This window comes from Tiliqua scincoides, chromosome 9 (genome assembly GCF_035046505.1).
Source record: "Tiliqua scincoides isolate rTilSci1 chromosome 9, rTilSci1.hap2, whole genome shotgun sequence".
Taxonomy (NCBI): domain Eukaryota; kingdom Metazoa; phylum Chordata; class Lepidosauria; order Squamata; family Scincidae; genus Tiliqua; species Tiliqua scincoides.
In genome coordinates this window covers 24,666,108-24,688,532 of record NC_089829.1, presented here as the reverse complement: position 1 = coordinate 24,688,532, position 22,425 = coordinate 24,666,108, and the positions used below count along the sequence as shown (strand labels likewise).

Sequence of the window (22,425 nt, the reverse complement as noted above, 5' to 3'; positions counted from 1 at the left end):
GTTCAGCTTTCTCCAATACTGCACGAGTGTGTAAATGTGGAGAAACAGTTGTATCTGATGAATTTCTCCTTTCTGAAAGCTCTTCTTGGACAGCTATCACTACAGAATACCCCGCCCCCCACGCAAGCTGAAGCAGTAGCAGACCTCCCCAGTCCCGCACCCCGAGGCAAAGGTCTGCGATGGCATCCCCCATGGGCTGTCGCCACTCCCTGCGTGGAAATCCGCCCCCCCCCCCATTCATCTGAGATTCATGGAGCCTCGCACGACCTGAACCTGTATCGGGGAAACTCCCTGAGGCTTCCCCAACACTATAAACTATGCTTCCGAGAAACCAGAAGCACAGTTTCCAACCCCGTCGGGAGCCTCAGAGAGGCTTCCGCGGGGTCCTACAGGCTTGCACCTGGGTCATTTGCCCCATCAGACATAATGGGAGGTCCGCAATTGAGCTGAAGTGGTGCTGCAAGGAAGGATCTGTCATTTCTTTCTGTTGCTGCTGTGAACAGTGAAGGAGCAACCAGCGAAGTTCTTGGATCACAAGGGGACCAACAAGTCCAGAGGAAACCTGGAAGAGCTTAGGTTGCACTATTGAGAGGAAAAGGGCATAAAAGCTAGTTTAAATAAGAGGGTGTCCCTATTGTAAATAGGATGCCAGAATGGAACCAGGTATGACTCTGCATGAGAGAAAGAGTTACAGGAAATCACCTGGACTGGGAAGATTTGGGTTCAAATCCCTATTCATGAGGTTCACAGGGCAATCTTGGGCAATCAAGTGTTGTTGCAAGAATAGGATGGAACATAGCACATACTCCACTCTGAGCCTTTGGGGGAAGTTCAAGACAAATACAGAACCATGCAAACCTGCCTGAGTATTAAGATCTGCACTGGAGGTAGGAATGTACCTGCCTTCGGAGAAGAACAGTGACTGGAGATAAAAGGCTTTCCGGTGGCATGTATGGAATGCCATCCACAGAGAGATTCACCCACAGCCTTATTTGTTAAGCTTTCGGCACCAGGTTGAGAATTTTCTACTAGCTTAGGCATTGGTGTGTTCATTTTAACAGTCTCTCTGGCCAGCACTTCCTGCTGCATGACTGCTGCTACCAGCACTGGGTTGCATCTGGTTTTTACACTTTGTCTAATAACCCACTTTTCTTTAAACAGAAAATCACTTTCTACTTATCTCACAACAGCATAAAATAATACAGCCACATGCTTTAAAGCAGCATCACTCCTCAATGTCTGCTGTTGGTTGGCTTGCACAGCCTCCCGCTCTCTGCCTCCCACCCTTGCAGAAGAAGCGGGAGAAAAACTCACCCTTTCCAAGCTGAATGAAGCCGAGGACGATGATCAAGGCAAGTGCCAGGAGCTTCGCGGCTGCAAACGCATCCTGGACACGGGTGGCAGCTTTCACACTGTAGCAGTTCACTGCAGTGAGCAGCACTGGGGAAAAAAACAGATGAAAAGAAGAGACCAAGTTAGTTCTCCCAACTCAAGTGGAATCCTTGCAAACAGCCTCTTTAGCAAACACAGGTGCAAAGAGAGTAGCCTGCTGCAATCACATGGCACTTGGCCCTACAGAATACTATTAAGGTATGGTTGGCAACCTTCAGTCTTGAAAGACTATGGTATAAGCCTACAGCACCCGGTATTCCCAAGCAGTCTCCCATCCAAGTACTAACCAGGCCTGACCCTGCTTAGCTTCCAAGATCAGACAAGATCAGGCATGTGCAGGGTAACAGTTGCTGTGGTTATTAAGGTATAAGGTACCAAGTTCCTGCTAGTGACTGCAGGGCCATGCAGTGCAAACCCAGGTCCTGGACCCCACTTTCCCACTTCCACCCACACAAGAGATCAACCCAGCTCCATCCATCACCACCAACATACATAACAGCCTCCGTTCCTGGAATACACAGCAGCAGCTGGCATTTCCTGGAACTCTGTACCCATCCACCCCTCAAAATGCACCCAAACTCCATGCACATGCCTGTCTGCCTGCCTGCCTGCCACAGCTATTTCCTCTCTGTGAAACCAGCAGGCTGCTGTGACTGGCTTCCCTCTATTTGGACCAGGGGAGTTCCTATTAAAACCTTGCAGACTACAGAGAAATCCCTTGCAGGCTGGTTGAGGAGTGCTTCTTTTCTCCTCACTGGAAGCAACCAACATGAATCCCATTTACTTCCACTTCAGATTGCTTTGTTTTAAAAACTGTGTTTCTCGCGTCTTCTTCTTTTTTTATTTTCAACATCCATAAGGGCTAGTAATCAGCATGCTGGCTTTAGAATAAAATTAAGTGTGTGAGTTGTGTTGCAAGCCATTCTTGCCGCCCCATAACCCATCTGTCAAACCCAAATTCTCCCATTGGCCCAGGATTTATCCTTTAAGTTTAACAGATACTCCAAGAAAGTCGGCTTGTTCTGGATCAGACCCTTGTCCCCACTAACAGCTCTCTAGAGTTTCAGGCAGAAAAGAGTCTTTCCAGGGATTGAATCTGGGGCCTTCTGCACATCACAGAGGTGTGGTCCTTTTCCCACTGGTCTCTCGTGGGCCAGAACCAAGTCAAAGGGATGCTCCACACAGCTTTAGTGCAAAACGCAAGCACAGCTTCACAATGCACAGCGAAATTGGCAAAGCTGCTTAATACATCCTAGGATGTATTTGAAACTGGGGAAGGGTGTTGCATCATTCCTAGCTGGGTCGTTTTCTTGCAAAAGAAACTCCACCTATTCAAAGGAGAGAGATGTGAGCTTCTGATGCACTCATGTAAGTACATTTGTGGGCGTGGAGGGAAGAACTGTAGTGACGCACCTCACACTGGGAGCACTTTTCAGAATGAATGAATGGACTTCCTTCTTGGGTTCCTGGATGACGCAAAGCCAGAGCTAGGCAAGCAGCATGGATGGTTGCATCACCCCATCCATCCACGTGTTCCCTGAGCAGGCTCAGTGACTGCCATGCCCCAGCATCACTGATTGGAAGCCGACAGACACCTGAGCAGCCACCCCTAAACCAGAGGGTGGAATAACTTATTTGCATAAGATTCAGTTCCACATGCAGCTTACATGCAAAGCTGCCTGTCCACCCCCTCCCCCAGGGGAACCCGCTGTCAATCTGCATAAGTATTATTACTGTCTCATCTGAAAAAGGCTTGCTATTCTTTTCTGCCACAGATCTGCTAAAAGGGTTGAATGCAAGAAAAGGAGAGCCAAATGAATTTACAGCCATGCAGTCAATTTCTGCTGTAACTGAGGCCACTGCAACTTCTTGCCTGCCTCTCTTAGCAACTTCCCCTTTCCTCTCTTGACAACTAGACTGCAAATCCCTGCCACAAGACAAAGCAGCATGGTGCAAGCACATAGAAGCATGTCCTTGTTTCTATGGGACTCATACCCAGGAAAGCATCCAGAGTTGCAACCTTAGCGGTTCAAAGGGCACCAGGACTGAGTCCCTGAACCTTCCCCCCATTGCCAGACCAGTGAGCTGGGGCAACAGAGGAGCTGAGAAGCTAAGTGACGAAAAAGGATGCTGCCAGTTTCAATCTTATCTCTGCCATAGGCATGACACCCTCTTGCAGCACCAGCCCACATACCCACCCATTATAATACTTATCTACCTTATAGGGTTCCGGTGTGAAGATTACAAGACAATGTACGCAAAGCATTCTGAACACCTGACAGAGCAACTGAACATGTGCAGAGTGCATCTTTCCCTCATTGCTGTGTAACTACAGGGAACCTTCCCTATTGTTAGGCAAATGGAGCTACTGCACTGGCTCCACAATCTTGTGTGTGTGGAGGTGAGAATTGCAGGCAGTTAGAGGCTCTTCTCCAAGGCCAGGAACTGTGAAACACAGCAGTAAGATGCAGAGGAGAGGTGGCTTGAATCAGAAATGCAATAAGGAGTTCAATTCTTGGTTCTGCAAAAGGATGCATCAAAGAGATATACACCCTTTTCTGTTTAGAATGATAGCCAACAGACAGCTCTTCATCTAAATATTGCAAAGAGACAGAAGTATGACCAGGGCTGCCAGATATGGATCATTTACACGGGGGGGGGGGGTGTCCCCCTGATCTCCAGTTCATCCTCACTCATACATGGCTGAATTTTTTGTTTACTTCTGAGCACGCAAAGAACGCTGGTACGTCATCTGCAAGGGCAACCGAGTGCAGCAATTATCAACAGACTCCTTGGGAGGAAGAGACGTGGGTAGGACCATAAAGGCCTTGCAAGATAATGGCTATCAGCATTGAACCAAGTATCTCCAAAGCATACGTCAAGAAGGGAACTGCGTACATAGCTTCTTTCTCCTCACAAGTAGCAAAGCTGACCGAAAGTAGCAAAACAGGCCCCCTCTCCTTCAACATGCAGCAAGCCACTGTGTCCGAAGCATCGGGTACTCTGTGCCCACTGGACCAGAAAGGCTCAATGGAGAATTGATCTACCTCCTTTTTGCCAATATATGGACAGAGACCTAATACGACAGAGACCTAAGGACAGGACAGAGACCTAAGACCCAGTGCGTCTGCACTGGGAATCTCTGGGACAAACCACACGACAACGAACAGGCACTTGCAGGGGTAGTGAAATTCCAAAACGGTCCCCAATGCCAGAAAAGTGTTGCATCCTTGCAAGGGGAGGGCAATAGCCAGCAGACCACGACATAACTGCAAAGAGAATGCTTGCTTATAGACCAGGGTACCAAAACACAAAATACAATTCTCCTTTTTTGAATGAAGAGTACAATGTTGCTGCAGTTTTAATTTGGTCTAGGGGGAAAAGAACCTGCCCCCTCACCCCAGTTCAAAAATCTGGAAACAAACTGCAGGAGCATACACTAAAGGTACTCAGAAGCCTCTGAATTTGTAGGCTCAGTAAGGCGTTGTGCAAACCCCAGAAGTGGTGATGGCCATGCACCAGAAGATTTGGCTTTTGCACTGTGCTCTGGACTGCAAAAACACTCCGAAAAGGAAAGTTGCACACATGAATAAATAAATACATAAAATTTAAAAAACCTGACAACTTGGACTTAACACACAAACCAGTTCTTCTTAACTAACATTGATAATGTCTTAGGGACAACACTCCAGGGCAGGCACCCAGGCAGTGCTACCATTTCCTAGCGGAAGGGCACCCTCTCTGTGAAGTGACTGCACAAATCTGCATTATTGAACAGCTTTGCAGTTACTGGAAGGCCAAAATTAAGTTGCAGCAGTTTCTCCACAATTTGCCTCTCACATATGTAGGGCCTGACACTTTTTCTCCATCATGCAGAGCAATCATGTGCATGCACTCAGAAGGAAATCTCACTGAGTTTAACAGGACTTCTTCCCAGTTCAGCATGCACAAGATTACTGAGGGCCCAATTCTATCCAACTTTCCAGCACCGATGCAGCTGTATAGCAGCCCCAAGGTAAGGGTAAAAATTCTCCCTTTGTTTGGAGGAGGCCTCCATGACTGCCCCCCCCCACACACACACACACAATGCAGGATGCAGCACACACACCCTTGGCATGGATTAATCAGCACTGAAAAGTTGGATAGGATCTGGTCCTCAGTGTATCAAACAGAAAACCTCCATGTTTTCCCTTTCTGATTAGAGAGTTGTGTGTAAGAGAAAGGCCTGCAAAGCTGATGTTATGGATTAAAGAGGCAAGTTCCATCAACTGAGTAATGTCTGAATCTGAAGTCATTTGCTAGGGCAACCTGCTTTAGGAAGGAGCAGTTAACAAAGCCCCCAAAAAGAGACTGAAGCCAGTTTCTGAAATCTACAGCAGAAGCAAGAGTCAAGTTCCTACAACCAAGAAGTGAATGTTGCAATACAAAAGAGTGTCAAAGGGAAGGAAAGCCTTCTATTTAGAAAACTGTCCAAGAGACACGAAGTGGGTGAGGGGGAGACAAGAAGGACTCTACCGGCTACAGCAGTGGTCACAACTGCAGAACACATTCCAACTTAGATGATAAAAAAGGAAATCTAAATGTTGAAAGCCATCATAGTGTAGTGATTAGTGTTGAACTAGGGCTGGAGAGAACTGATTACATTCCCACCCAGCAATTAAACTCCCTGGGTGGCGCTGGGCCATGCACCCACTCTCATTAACCTACCTTGCAGGGCTGTTGCAAGAATAAAGTAGAGATGGAGAAGAACCTTGGGAGCATGGAGGCCCTGGATGAAGGGTGCCCTAAACATGCAAAGAGGGAAGCAAACCACAGAAGAGTACAGCAAAAGATTCCAAGCAAGAGGGGTTAGAAGCAGGTGACAGAGCGGTCACGATTCTGTAAAAGAACAGAACAAGTGCAGAATGGGGTTCTGAGCATTGAGATTGCCCCACCAGCTCAGCTATCAGTTAGAGCAGGGGTGCCCAAACCCCGGCCCGGGGGCCACTTGCAGCCCTCTGGGGCTCTCAATCCGGCCCGCAGGGAGCCCCCAGTCTTTAATGAGCCTCTGGCCCTCCAGAGACTTGCTGGAGCCCATGCTGGCCCAACACAACTGCTCTCAGCATGAGGACAACTATTCGACCTCTCACCTGAGCCAAGGGATGAGGGCTCCCTCCACTACTTGCTGTTTCATATCTGTGATGCAGCAGTGGCAGTGAAGGAAAGGCTGGCCTTGCTTTGTGTAATGCCTTTTTTAGGCCTTGAGCTACTGTGAGACCTTCATTCATTCATATAAGTTCCATCGCCAATACATTCATTTATGTAAATTTATTCAAATTTGAAATGTAAATTAATTCTCTTTTTTCCCCAGCCTCCAACACAGTGTCAGAGAGATGATGTGGCCCTCCTGCCAAAAACTTTGGACACCCCTGAGTTAGAGAGAAATGCATACCCACTGTTGCTCTCCGGGAGGTTTAAAAATAGGGAATATTGCTTTCTTGACAAACCGATTTATCATCCAAAGTGCTATTTTAGAAACCAAAACATTGTGTTTATTGAATAATGGACTCTGTTAATCTGGTTCCACCTTCCTTCCCTCACCCCCCTGCTATGCTTTGGGAAACAACAGGCATGTATGTTATAATAAGTTTCCTCCTCTGCCTCCCTTGGTTAATAGTGGCTTGGGACAGGATTTTAAAGAAAATGGGGGAGGGAGAATCCTCCCCATCCAGGATCATGGCCCTAAGTAAACAGAATCAAGCATCAAGCAATCCAATCTTAAAGAGTTCATGTCGCAGCTAGTTGTCCCCTTAAGAGCAAAAATAAAGAGACCAGCCTAAGTATAGTCCACTCTAAGCTTGTCTATTCTGTTGCGCAACTGGCAGTTCACCCTATTTTCTGCTTTCCTTGAAAAGACTGAGGGGACCCACTTCTCACACATTCTTCTCCTTAGGTGTTTGGGAGCTACGCACTTGAGGCGCATTTTAGCCCATATAGCCTGCCACAAACTAGTTGCTGACCAGGGCCTTGGGATGTTGCTGATTAGCAGTGTGAGATTTCACAGGCAATCAATTCTTTCCTACAGTGCCAGAAGTACATATGCGGCTACAATGGTGCAGATCTTCAGAGGTCAGAATGCCAGGATCTTCTGATCAGGTGTGCCACACTGGTGAAAGAGCTGAAGGGCCCCTGCTTAACAGAGCCCCGAATATGGTCAAAGCAGCAATGCTGCTCCCTGGAGACGCACAAATATTTACAGATCTTGGCATAGTGGTGAAAGAGCTGAGCCAGCACAAGAATTCTGTAGAAGGCGAGATTGCAGGTGTCGTTCAGGGCCCTGCATATGGGGCCATGAAAAGCACATGCAAGTGGTTATTGAAGAGTGCGACAATGCTCCATGTGGGGAAATTGCTCCAGCAGCCAAGTGGAAAGGGGACTTTAAGTCTGAGTGTGAGACAAGGTGCACGATTTGCAAAATAGCCATTTCACTGCAGGAAGGGCTGGGAGGTGCTTCTGTTAGAGACCCTGGAGAGAAGAACATGGAGCAGGAGGAACATGGCTCTGACTTCACATGGTGGCTTCATGTGGCCGCTTGGCTCCCCTTGTGATCAAGAATGGGGATGCTGCACATGCCTGGCTGCAATCCCAGGGAAATCGGAGGGGGCAAATCTGTCAGAGGCAGCGGCCTCAACCCCCTTGTGTGTGTGCTTGTGGGAAGGGGGTGGGAGACCAAGACTGCCTGCTGCACTTTGATTGGGAACCCTCAACATCATTTCTGTCTTGCTCACAGTCAAGGACCATTTGTCATGGAAGCCGTTTCCCGCTACTGCTGGGCACTCAGGAAAGTTCAAGATTTCAAAAGTATAAACAGTGAGGAATCTGCTGTTCATTCCTCTGCTGGGGGGGTGGAGGAGATACACAGTGCAATTTAAGCTGATAGTTCTAAGTTGTCAAAGTAAACATTTCTCAAGCCATCCTGGCTGGAGAGAAATTATCTTTTCCAGCCTCTTGGAGAGGTTTCAACTAGCAGTGACCAAAATCCCATAAAAAAGAATTGCATTCCAAGGACAGAACGAGCTGCAGAGGAACCAACTAGCAGAAAACTCACTTGTGTTGTCGCTTTTGGACTCTTCCCAGCAACTGAGAGGCAAAAGCCCTGCATTTGTAGAGATGGAGAAGAGGCTTCTCTTACCACAGTGCTGTTTGGCGCCTGCTGTGCAGGTACTGCAGGAAAATGAACCCTTGCCATGCACATACTCCTGAAGTTGTGATTGCAGGCTACAAGCAGATTCTGAAAATTGTTAAGCTTCCCCCCCCCCAATACAGCATGAAGTTGGTTTGCCAGCTCCCTTTCCCCTACCTCACAGACACTTGCCACTATTACTGCTAGTGGGCAACGCAAGGGCGGAATCCGGCCCAAGGTAGGCCACTAGCTGCTCTCCTGAACGCCTCCCACCTCCACTTAGGCTTGAGTCAGCTTATTCCCCCAGGTACAGTTTCAACCAGCCAGCTACATCATGGGTGGGAAGGGGATGCTATGCAAGAGGGGACAACGGCAGCAAGGTCACATGCGTGGTTGCTGGGCAACCACAGTAGTGTCTTCTATTGATTCCTGTTACAATCCAAAAGCAATATGGGACCGCATGTAGTTGCCCAGCAACCACCCATGTGATCTCTCCATCCCTGCCCAGAATATCCCTAGCCCCATCTCCCTTTCCAGTTTATGGCTTGCTGAACCTAGCCAGACTAGAGCCTCTGCCTGCTGCAGCACCTATGGACAAGTGTAGCTGGTCTGATGTAATGGATTTCTACTTGCAGGGAGTTTCAAAAACAGACTCCCCAGAGATGGGCTGGCAGTGGCTTGCCAGGGTTTCAGGCAGGGCTTGCTCCCAAGCCAGCCTAGAGATGGCACCTTCTGCATGCAAAGGAAGGGCTGTACCACTTAAACTATGGTCTCTGCATTGGACTTTAAAGGCTATGTGGAAATGGCAAAAATAACAGCAGAAGCATCACCAGATGCTCACAACATCATAAGGGACATCACCCCAGTGCTCAGGGCTCCTGCAGTACAAGAGTAAACTTAGCCAAAAAAAAACACAAAAACACCCCAAGGGCATCTCACAACATGTTTCTAGACACAACAGTTGTGGAAATGTGCTCCCAAATGTACATAAGTAAAACAGGCTTTGGGTGCCATTAAGACGGACAGAGTACAAGACAAAAATCTGGTCTTCAGCAAAGCTGCAGCACCTCCCAGTGAACTGTGACCTGTGTCAACTACACTGGCAATCCCGGTTGCTGCTCAAGGCCAGAGCTGCAGGGTGCCCCCCCCCCCACAAAGTGCCACCCCTCCACCATCCAGGGACCTTTGGAAAGCTGGAGGGGCTGTGAGGCTTTCTGGAGATAACCGGAAGTAGCGGTTTTCAGCCATCCAGAGGCCTCAGAAGGCCTTCAGAGGGCTAGGGAGACTGTACACAGCCTCCCCGGCTCTCTGAGGGCCCCGGGATGGGGGTGGGCGGTAGCAGGGGCAAGGAGGGTGGCGCCACTCCCAGAAGCATGGCACCCTGCCCCCCCAGGAATGCCACTGGTTTATTAGTGCCCATGGAACAAGAGATGCCTTCAGGATGTTTTGTCTGACCTTGCTCTTAGACTACAGGAGCAGGTCAACTTGACACTTCTAGCAGCAACTGATCAAATGTTCAGGGCTATGAAGTTGTGACTCCAAGCACACTTACGTGGAAGCAATTCTCTCAACATCAAGGAGACTTACTGCCAAATGACACATTTAGGACCAAGGTGTTGATTTCGGATCTAGGACAGCTCCTCTTGCTCCAAAAGATTTCAAACGAGAAAGTCTTGGATCGCTAGCGTCAAATATGTCATTCTAGAATCAGGTAATGGTAGGGTTGGATAAATCCCTCTGAGCCACATAAGAGATCATTAGCTTCTCAGCTCTGCCAAGAATGTATGTGGGGGGCGGAGAGAGAAACACATCAAAAGGCAAGAATTAGTAAGGGGAGAAAAAATTACTAGATCTGCAATCGGGATGATAATCACCCATAGCAAAAGGAACATGTCAAAGGATTTAATCCAAAGCCTGGAAAAAAACACAAAGCACCACTTTCTAGCACCAGACAGAAGCCTTGAGGGAATAACGCTATTGCAACCTTTGCTACTGCTTTAGGAAGTGATGCAACACCCCCTATATCAAGCCCAGGCTGCCACTTCTCACCTTATCGGCAAGTATTGGTTCAGTTCCAAACTGTGCCCTCAGGCAACTATTTGTCATATGGGGAAGAAACTACAGCAACCTGCTTCTCATGTGACCCACTTGCAGCTGGAAGACATTAATATAACCCATTCTGGCTCTGCCACTGATACTGTTGCTGGCCTCAAGCAAGACACTTGTTTCTTTACTTCTTTATCTTTAATTGAAGTTTGGGGACAAGCTAAAGCTAAGTGGTAGAGCACATATGCTTGGCGTGTACTAGGTCTTAGCTGTTATCCCCAACATCTCCACTTAAATAATCAGTCTGCAAGGGACAGAAAAGGTCCCCATTCCAAGACGCTGGACACTGCCAGCCAGCACATTGGCCAAGGATCTGGCAGGTGCTCTTTAGCTGTTCAAGACTGTTGGAAAGATAACGTATGGGGTTCATATAGGACATAAAGGGTCCAAGCAGGACCTGAAGGCAACTGCCCTCTCATGCTGTGGCTTCCTGGCAACTGGTAGTGATACATGTTCTCTAAACATGGAGCTTCTTCCAAATAGCCATCATAACAAATAAATGCTGAGAAAAGCAACAGAAGCCATTTTCCAAACCTTCCTTCTCCTCTCCCTACTTGCTCTATTGTTTCAGGTGCTCCAGTCCTTATTACCTCCTCCAAGATTAGTCTAACAGCGATTTTCAACCTTTTACATCTCACGGCACACTGAGAAGGCGCTAAAATTGTCAAGGTATACCATTATTTTTTTTGTTAATTAACATGACATACCACACCGCTGGCCAGGGGCTCACATAAGAACGTAAGAACAGCCCTGCTCTTCCTGCTGCCATAGGTCCATTTGTCCAGCTTCCTGTATTTCACAGTGGCCCACATCCCCCAACTCTCATGGCACACCTGCATTCCATTTAAGGCCCACCAATGTGCCATGGTACAGTGGTTGAAAACTGATGCTCTAGATTAGGGGTGCCCAAACCCCGGACCAGAGGCCACTTGTGGCCCTCAGAGGTTCCCAATCTGGCCTCTGGTCCTCCAGAGACTTGCTGGAGCCCGTGCTGGCCCAACGCAACTGCTCTCAGTGTGAGGACGACTGTTCAACCTCTCACCTGACCTGTGGGACGAAGGCTCCCTCCACTACTGGCTGTTTCACATCTCTGATGCAGCAGTGGCAGAAAAGGAAAGGCTGGCCTTGAGCTACTGCAAGACCTTCATTCACTCATAGAAGTTCCAACTCAAATATATTCATTTATGTATTCAAATTTTAAATGTAAATTAATTCTTTTTTTTTCCCCGGCCCCCGACACAGTGTCAGAGAGATGATGTGGCCCTCCTGCCAAAATGTTTGGACATCCCTGATCTAGATGATGCTCAGCTTTTTCTGTTCAGTGTTCCTTTTCTCAATATGCATCAATCTGAGAACCTATAACTCAAGGTCAGGAAAGCTAAAAGCTTTTTTATTTGAGCAGGATTAAGTGTTTAAAGGGACAATCAGACCCAACAGCAATTAGACTCTGCCTCATGAACCTATTTACTGTGGCTTCATGAGATGTCCCAGGCGGCTGCCAAGAGGCAAGTCTGGAGTCCAAACATTTCACAATCCAGAGCTGGATTTGCTGCTTCCAGACAAGTCGGTTTCTCTCAGTGCTTGATTATCCTAGATAGAAGAATCAGAGAAATGCACATTCCTCCTCCAACACACTGTGACCTCTACTAATATTAACATGCTCCTATGTTCATCTGTGGGGCAGCCACATCATGCTGTTCTGGTCTCCACACCTTGAGAAAGATACCTTGAGAAAGCCAGAAAAGGTCCAAAAAAAGATGACCAAAATGATCAGATGCTTGGCATAGCATTTGGGGATTTTTAACATGGAAAAGAGGCAATAAAGGGGCAATGTCATCAAGGTTTAGAAAATGATGCACTGTGCGGAGAGAGAGAAGTTTTTGCCAAGGCTACTCAGTTTTGCTAGTCATCCAATGAAATGGACTAGCAGTTTTTGGATAGACCAAAAGAGGTACTGAACATAAGAAGAGGCCTGCTGGATCAGGCCCAGGGCCCATCTAAGTCCAGCTTCCTGTATCTCACAGTGGTCCACCAGATGCCTCAGGGAGCACACCAGAAAGGTTCAGTGGCATTTTGCCACTGAATATTATCGTGGGAGAGCAATGACAGGAGAAAAGCCTGCCTTTCTCTCCTTGTGGTGGGATTCCAAGAGGCAGCTGGTGGGTTACAGCAGGAAACATGAGGCTGGATTAGGCCCTGTTTGGCCTGATCCAGCAGGGCTTTTCTTGTTTTCTTCTGCTGGGGGCTATCTGGGGCTATGCAGTTAAGCTCGCGGAACCATAAACAACTTCAGGTTGCATCTGTTGGGTGCGGGTTACGCTCCATGTGCTGAAGGGAAACATACAAGTGTCTGCCAGCAAAGAGGCCACAAGCTCTCATTGGCTGAAGAGTATCTGCCAACATATATAACAGGGAGAAAGCACATGCGCTGAAAGACAGAAGCAAATGAATTCAGGTAACAGCCTTCCGGATTCACAAGCCTGGTGTGCTGGAATGAGCCACTGGAATAAGCAGCATCTCCAAGCACAAATTCACAACTGAGTGAAGACAGATCAGGGCCTAAATTAGAAGCTATTTAGTGCAATTTGCTGCTATTGTGAAATAACTGGGCATTGAAACATCCTACCACTCACCCTGCCATCCACCCTCCTATTTGCCACCCCTCTCCCCAACCCATCAGAACCCCCCCCCCATTTCTGCTTGTTCTCTTTCTCCAGAAAACACCAAAAAACCCAGCCTCCTTCCTTTGGCTTTAACTCTCAAGCGCACAAAGGATATCACAGGGTTGGGCTAGATGGCCTACAAGGGCACCTCTAAACTCAACCCCCCCCCCCCCGCCCCCAGATGCAGGAAATCCAAAGGTGGAGCATCTCTGCTTGAAGACGAGCAAGAGACAACCCACATCACTGGTAACCTGCTTGAACCTCCCGGTAACTCCCAGTAACCGGTTGGATACAGCTTGCTGTTAGATTTATTGGCTGCCCAATAAATGAGATTGTAGACTGTGCTCCTGAGCATGTGCAGATTTTATTTTCACTCTCCACTGAGACCAGACTGTTTCAGGAGTGCGAGTCAGGTGCAATTTGTGGAACCTGCGTGTCCCCATCTCCTCATGGATGAGTCAAAGGCCTTGCAGAGTCACTGCGGCACTGCCATGCGGGGTCCGCGGGGTCGGACCCAGAGCTTAGTCCTGTGCATGTCTACTCAGAAGTGAGTCCCTTTAGAGTCAGTGAGGCTTACTCCCAGTTTAGTGTGGACAGGATTGCATTCTAAACCTCCTTTGAGTCCAATCCTGCGCATGTCTACTCAGAAGTGAGTCCCATTCCAGTGAGTGGGGCTTACTCCCAGGAAAGCATGAATAGGATTCCAGCCTGTGAACCCAATCCTATGCACATCTACTCAGAAGTAAGTCCCTTTAAAGTCAATAGGTCTTACTCCCAGGAAAGCATGGATAGGATTGCAGCCTGAGAGCCCAATCCTGTGCATGCCTACTCAGAAATCAGTCCCATTAGAGTTAGTGGGGCTTACTCCCAGGGCGGTGTGGCTAGGATGGCAGCCTGAGAGCCCACTCCTACGCCTGTCTACTCGGAAGCCAGCGGAGCTTCCTCCCAGGGTGGCGGGCGGCTACTCACGGACGCAGAGGCAGGCGACGAGCTTGGCGGCGTGCAGCGGCACGGGGCAGGCGGGGAAGAGGGGCTTGAGCAGGTAGGTGGCGAAGACGAAGGCGACGATGTACTGCGAGGAGGGCCGGATGATGAGCAGCTCGATCCAGAGCTTGAGGAAGGCGGGCAGCGAGCCGTAGACCTCCAGCATGTAGGCGTAGTCGCCGCCGGACTTGGAGATGGTGGTGCCCAGCTCGGCGTAGCAGAGCGCGCCCACGATGGAGAAGACGCCGCAGGCCGCCCACACCACCAGCGCCAGCCCCGGCGAGCCGGCCTCCTTCAGCACCCCGGTGGGCGTCACGAAGATGCCCGAGCCGATGATGGTGCCCACGATGATGGCCACGCCGTTCAGCAGCGTGATGTTGCGCTTCAGCACCACGCCCGGGGACGGGGACGGCGAGGGCGCCGGGGACCCCGCGGCCGGCGCCAGGCCGTTCTCCTGCGCCCCGGCGCCGCAGGGCTGCCCCTCCAGCATCCTCTCCTCCTCCGGCCCCGGCGGCGCGCCCGAGCCGCGCTTCTTCACCCCGCCGCCCGACATGGCAGGCAGGCAGCAGCAGGACGCACACGCGCGCGCACCCAACCGGCTCTCTGCGCTCACCGAGCTGGCGCCGGCCTCCCTCGCCCTTATATGGGCTGCGGGGGTGGGCGGACGCGGCGCACCGCCCGCCTGGCACAGCCCCTCCCGAGCACGTGCTCGGCCTAGCAGCCCGGAGGGGGCGGGGGAGAGCGAGCAGTAAGGGCAAGAAAGGGACGGAGCCAGTGGGTAGGGCAGCAGTGCTGCTCACGCTTGGAGCCCCGGGACCCACTTTTGAGAACCAGAATCCGGCAGGACCCACCGGAAGTGATGTCATGACCAGAAGTGACATCATCCAGCAGGACAATTTTTAACACTCCTAGGCTGCAACCCTACCCACACTTTCCCAGGAGTTGAACTATCTTTGTTAAAAACATAAACAGAGTAGCCTGTTCAAAGCACAGGGCTGTGACATGTTCCCAGACGCAGTCACATGCCATGGTAGCATCCAGTCTAATATATTAAAAATGGAAAATTGAAATGAATAGGGACCCACCTGAAACGGGCTCACGACCCACCGAGTGGGTCCCGACACACAGTTTGAGAAATGCTGCAATGGGGGGGGATGTTCTTTTCACTCCCGCACAACACCAGCACTGGGGGACAGCCACTCAAGTTGAGTGTTGGGAGTGTTAGGACCGGCAGAAGGAAAGATTTCTTGACCCAGCATGCCATTAGGCTGTGGAACTCCTTGCCACAGGATGTGATGGCATCTGGCCTGGATGCCTTTTATAAAGGGACAGATTTCTGGAGGAAAAGTCCATCACAGGTTACAAACCATGATGGGGATGTGCCAGCTCCTGAAGTAGGTTACCTCAGAATGCCAGATGCAAGGAAGTAACCACAAGAAGCAGATCTCTTGTGATCTTGTGTGCTCCCTGAGGCATTAGGTGGGCCACTGTGAGATGTGTGAAGCTGGACTAGATGTGCCTTTGGCCTGATCCAGCAGGACTCTTCTTATGTTCTTATGGGATGCCCCTGCCTATGCAAAATGAGCAAGGCTCACTTCCTCACAAAGGAGCCTCCCATGCTAGTTTCGTATTCCACAGGAGCAACTAGTCAGGCCCTCAATAACACTGTTCTGCTGCTTGCTGTGACTAGCAGTAGCTATCCAAGAGCTCAGGCAGAGCTCTGTCCTGTTGCCCATGATTTTTCAGTCCCTGGTGAAACTCCAGACTGGGACTTGTGCATACATGTCCAGTGTGTCTGAAACTACTGAGCTAATGGCCCCAGGATTCTCCACAGCTTGCAGGCAGATTCCAGGACTTCTTTTTTCCAGGACATGTCCTCTTTTTTAGCCTTGTGTCCTGGAAAAATAACTCAAATGTCCTCCTTTTTGGTGTGAGTGGGCCCCTGCAGGCAGTGCATAGCCTTCTTGTAATTAATAAATTATACATAATAAATTATAAGTGGCATAGTTTTAAATTTCATAATAAGTAATACACTGTATAGTATTTAACCACATGAAATCAATATGCCAGTGTTTTTAGCTTTTGTCATGTCCTACGTTTTTCTTGTAGAACATTTTTCATGTCCTACATTTTGGGGTGCCTCGTCCTCTTTTGTGGTTATGATATCTTGTCATCCTGTTGGAAGGGAGCCCCAAACCATTTTGGCAACGTCACACTAAGATACAGTAGATGCCAATTGGCCATCAAGCTGTCTTTCAAGCAGATATTTCTAAGAATGCCAGCTCACCCAGCTTCAGGGAAGAAGAGGAGAGGTCTCTCAGTCAGTGGCACTTAGCCAGGGTGCCTCAGTGGCCTCTCTATGGTTAGAGGTTGGCAGGGGGCATCTGAATACCTACGGCTGGGGTGTATGTGTGTATGCCCAAGGGTGGCAGAGGATTATTGGCTTCCTGTCCTGCTCTGGGGTTTCCTGGAAACACCCAGAAGGATGGAGGCCACTGGATGCTGCTGCTGGGCTAGAGGATCCCTCCTGACCCATCAGGGCTTACCTTTAGGTGAACCATGCTGAGCAAAAGGGCTGCCAGTCTGGCTTATAGCAGAGGCTGACTCCAGCCTTTGTACCAGTTTGTGTGGTTCTGCCTGTCTTTACAAGCTGCTCTCTCATGGTTCAAGCCAGCTGAGGCTGGTGCGTCTGCAAACACAAGAGTGACTCTGCTGAAGCAGCAGCAGTGCAAGACTTGGGCAGAAGCCTAGAATTGGACCTTCAAGCCAAGCTCAGCCTAAGGCTTCCCTGGCATCCTGCCCCTGCTGGATCGAAATGCCAAGATTAGAAGGCTTAGGTAAAGCAGTACCTCAACTTGATGCCTGCACAACATCTGCTGGCCCAGTAAATGCTGAATATATCGCCTTACCCACAATACACCTCCAACCCTGCTCAGAGTAAAGGCAGCTTTCCATTGAGCCACTAGGCTTGTGCTCCCCACTCTATAAAGATGCTCACTTGTGAAACATCTAACCAGCTGCTGCCCTAGGAACAGGCTTCAGTTTGTGACCCCAGGCAAAAAAAACCCACCACACCTCTCCTTGCTGGCCTTGTATGCAGAAGCAGTTTACTTGGCAACAGGCCACTCACATGCCTGCAAGCCTGCATGTGAGTCTTTCCTGAGAAGCAGTTTGCAAATAGCAAAATAGTGACTGCTGCAAGTTCAACATCTGGGGGAAGCCTGTCTCAGCTCAAACATAATCTATGAAACATGGCTACTCCCAACACACAATCACTTGCTTTGCAGGGGGAAGCCCTTGTAGGCTCAGCTCTGCAGGGGTTGTGGACAGGCTGGCTTGGTCTGGCAACTCTTCTTTTGAGCAGAGCCTGATGCCTTTCACCTCTTTCAGGAATACCATCATGCTTCCTCCACATGGCCAGACTGCAACTCACAACAGCCTGAAAATATTTAAATGATGCAATCTGACTCCAGCAGTATTCTGAGCTGTGACCTGGATGTATACACCAGGTATCCATGAACACTGCTTACCAAAATCTGTTGAAAATACAAATTGGGTTGTGAAAAAAGCCCCCATGAAAGGGGATAGTTCTGCATTCAGTGCTACCTCCTTCCTCTGAAATTACCAAGACAATGGCTAGACAGGCACTGTGCTATATACATCCTAAACCACTGATTTTCAACCTTTTTCATCTCATGGCACACTGAGAGAACACTAAAATTACCAAGTCAAACCATCAGTTGTTGTTTTTTACAAGCCACTCCGTGCTGTTTGCCAGTGGCTCACATCCCCCAATGGCCCTACTAATGGATGATCCTCTCCCAAACTCTTGCAGCACACCTGGGCATTCCCAGCGCACCAAGGTGCCATGGCACAGTGGTTGAAAATCGCAGCCAATTATATCGCAGTACAATTATAGGCATGTACAGGAGGCTCCTTTCTCCCTCTTTTTCTCCATGACCTCCCTACCTGTGCTAGATTTCCATACTTGCAAAATATTCCGGTTCAGCTGCAGGGCTCACAAACACTGAGGCTACTTAAGTTCATCTTGTGTTGTTTTTTTTTTGATCTGCATCAGAGATCTCAGCCATTTGTGTGTTTCTGTGTTATCCGATTGTGCCCCCTTGTGGTCTTGTGTGAGACTTGGGGGTTTTGAGAATTGCTGACAAATATAACCATTTATAACCCTAACCTTTGGGCTATGACAGATACAGAGTTTTACAGTGTTGTCCTGATGTTCTATTGCCCAGGGCTCATGCCAATATGGCCAGCAGCAATACATTATCCAGCTGCTGCTGCCTCCAGCTGTTTACAGGATTGTCTTGTGCACATGTAACATGGGACAAACTACTCGCCTGTGGATGAAAAAATAATATCTTCAGGAACTGGATAGATTCTTCAAATGTTTGTGGCATACACATAATAAATTGCAAGGACAGATTGGTTGTGCTGGAGTTCCTTCCATAAGGAATAGTTTCATGTGATTATAGTGCATAAAGTGAGAGCCCACCATAAAAGTCACCCTAAAATAATTTTTCTTGACTTTCTATTGTGAGTCTACTCTGCTCATCATCCCAACTCCACTTAAAGTATATATCAAATGTATGAATCTATTTCAGCTTCAGGGCTGGTTCCCACATATGCACTTGTCTCTTGATGATTGCTGCTTAAATCACTGCATCCTGTTGTATTACATGGGAGAACACACACAGAGATCTCCTGTCACTTGGCATACCAGCTTAGGGATTGGAAGTGGGAAGGGGGGGGCTGAAAGAGCAAGGGTAGTTTATGCAGTTGACAATGGTTCAACCCAAATTCAACTGCTAGAATGTCCACCACCACCCTCTGAATCCTGGGTGCAGATACTACAAATTTTCTACTAGACCTACAATCTCCAGGGCTTCCTTGGAAATGATAGCTATACCTGTATAGCTGAAGCATAGACACACCTGGGGGCTGGGGATAAGAATAGGCCCTCAGTTTGGCTGTACTTGTCAAGAGGCGACTAAACAGCCACCGGGTCGATGGGACTCGTCAGCCTGGGAAGGCAGCTCATCTGAGAGAAGGAAAACTCTGACCCCAAACCTCCACTGCCTTGTGGCTACATCCAGTTATGGAAAAGGCTTCAGGAGTCAACCTCGAGGCAAAATCAGGAGCCGGAGTCCCTGAGGCAGTTCATGGCTGAACACAGTCACATTCTGGCAACTCCTGCGACGCCGCTGGAACCAACTGTATTGGCCTCTGCCTTTCCATTGGACCATTTCAGCGACGTGGAGAGGGGGGATTTGCTGCATGGGTAACAGCCTATCCTCCATACCTACTTTACCCAGGCTTTGCGCACTGGAGAGGACACTCTGTTCCAGAACCACCATTCAGAGCGCGACACCATAGTCTTCCGAGACTGAAGGATGCCAACAACAAGACACACCCTGAGAAAGCCAGAGAGAGAAGGAGAAAAATAGAGCAAGGAGAAAGAGGGATCATAAAATAAACTGTCCCACATTGTAGGTGGGGCATAGAGTACTGACCTCAAATATGGCATCCCTGTATTCAAGGAGATGATGGTCCCTCAGGCTGCATGATGCCTGGGAAAGTAAAGAGGAAGTGGTGGCATCAGGTGATTTGATTGCTCTTCACTGCCTGGAGCAACAGGGGCAGGAGATGCCAAGCTAGCTGAGAGCCCTTGGGCATTGCTGTGCTGGCCCAGGTCCTCAAAGAGCACTCAAGAGACAGCAACCAGCACCTCAGTCTCCAACCAAGCCACCAAGCTCAAGCAGCTCTGCTGCATCACAGGACCTGCCGACTTTCCCTTCTACTTTCACTTTGCAGCCACGGGGGGGGGGGGGGGAGATCTCAAAGCTTGCCCGCTACTTCCTCAAATAGGAAGACAGAGTTTTCTTTGCCCTTTTAAAGAACTAGTTTACAGAACATGTCCCAGAGACTGGAAATTTGCTGCCTGGTGGGTCTGAGGCTGTCAGTAATTTGGACCAGAGACAAACTTTCAACTCGACTCACACAGTAAAGTTAGATTATGACCCAGGGCAGGAGGTCTGGTCTAGAGGGTAGAGCCTCCATTTGCCTGAAGATTAACATCCACAAGGTCGCCAGTTCGAGGCCACCGGCACTGTGCGACCTTGAAGCAGCTGGCAAGCTGCAGCTGAGCTGTTCCATCTGCTCGGAGCGTGGGAGGATGGAGGCCAGAATGTTAAACCAGATCGGAATGTAACACCTTGAATGTAGTGGTTCTTGAAAGAAAGAACCTTCTTCCAATTTGTAAAAATCCCTGTGTGGATTTAATAAGCCTGCCTATGTAAACCGCCTTGAATAAAGTCTTGAATAAAGACCAAGAAAGGCGGTATATAAATACTGTATATTATTATTATTATATTATTATTTCCAACCTACTCTTTCTACTTCTAACTTTCAGATTCTGAGTGTTGGTGTCTACTTTGCAAGGAGAGGGTCAGGGTATTATTTTGCATACAGAGCTTTGGAGGTCTACTGCAAAAGGTAGAAACAGCTTGCCCTATTATCACCGCTCAGGCCTCTGCACTGGGCCATGGAAGCTTTGAAGAGAATTTGATTAGAACGCCAGCTTTCCATGTGCTAGCACTCAGGCCAGTGGAGTTTTGTCACATCAAAGGGATTGCTTCCCCCATGGCATAATTGTTCTTGAAGCCAAAAGCTAAGTGGCCCTAAGGCCAAGAGATAATACCTTAGCCATTTCTTGTACAATGATCAAGATCATCATCTTTCAAAACACAAGACATTCACTACACAGATACACAAACACCTTGTTTTCAGGGGGAAGAGCTAAAAGGTTTTGGCACCATTTTAACTTGTCTCAGAAATATAGGATTGAAAAAGACAAATCTATGGCAAAAACTGGCTCTTCTGGAGAAGAATTCACCTCACAGCAATGTGTCCAAAGCATGCAACCAATTAATTAAATAGGATAACCACTTCAAACTTCTTTTTTTAAAGTTAACATATATTGCCAGTTTGTATATAATCAGTTCCGTTTGAGATGCCAAGCCCAGGCTATATTTTTTGGCACACCCAGCCAGATCTCATGCTTTAATTAGTACAACACGCCTCGTATTCCAGACAGATCCAGATACCATTGGGCTCCAATTTCAGGAAAGAGCAAATGTGCAAAAAAAATCCCACATCATGGTATATAGTACACAAGTATTTCCTCCTGCCATGTGAGCCTCCCTAGATACTGAGACTGGACTTCCAAGGCCCTTTTCCAAGTCTGTTCACTATCTGAGGGAAGACACGTGCCCACTAGAGAGCTGACGGGCTTTTCGTTTATGGCCCCCTGCCTCTGGGATTCCTTTCTTCCAGGAAGGTTTGCTTTTGACAAGAAGTTTTTCTCCTTCGGATTTTGTACAGGTCTTTTAGGTTGACTGGTTTTATGATGGAATGTTATTGCTGCAGTGTATTTTAGGCTGCAATCTTATATGCACTTACCTGGGAGTAAGACCCACTGAACACAACAGAACTTCTCAGTAGAGATGTTAATCATGTTACTGGTTTCACCCTTGTAAGCCTTTTGGCTGAAAACAGATCAATGAGTGAACATATGAAGTTGCCTTAGGCTAAGTCAGGGCCTTTGTCCAGCTAGACCAGTGGGCACCAAACCCCAGCCCACAGGCCATGAACAGCCTTCCCCCCCCCCCCACGTGAACAGAGCTTCCATTCAGTGGGTCAGCCTCATATCTCCCCAGAACCTCAAGCTGGGCAGCTGCTTCCGCTGCCCATCACCGCAGCAGGCTCTGTGCCCAGATTTCTGGACAGACGTGGCTGCCCTGCATGAGATTTTGGGGAGATTGGGTAGGAAGATATGAGGCTGCCCCACAGAAAGGTCAACTTCGTTCGTACAGGGGGTGGATTTTCCAGAGAGCAGTAGTCCAGGGATTGGAGACTGAAGATCTAGACCTTCTGTTTGGGCTGAGCTGCAGTGATTCTCTGAGCTACCCGGTAGGGGTCTTCCCTGGTCCTTCTGGAGCTGCTGGGGATTGAGCTTGGAACCTTGTGGATGCAAATCATGTCTTCCACCCACTGAGCTGTAGCTCCTCCCCAAGTGCCCTAAGTTAAATACACAAATTGCAC

At 48.7% G+C, this 22,425-nt stretch overlaps 1 protein-coding gene across 1 annotated transcript in view; it reads right to left on the bottom strand.

The window, feature by feature from the left end:
• Positions 1-14,860, bottom strand: part of SLC7A5 (solute carrier family 7 member 5) — a 40,871-nt gene extending 26,011 nt beyond the window's left edge. Inside the window, exons 1-2 of the mRNA XM_066636867.1 lie at positions 14,293-14,860; positions 1,315-1,440 (exon numbers count right to left, since the gene is read on the bottom strand). Coding sequence (XP_066492964.1) covers positions 1,315-1,440; positions 14,293-14,860 — 694 coding nt within the window. The remainder of the gene's footprint in view (positions 1-1,314; positions 1,441-14,292) is intronic.
• Positions 14,861-22,425: the final 7,565 nt, after the last annotated feature.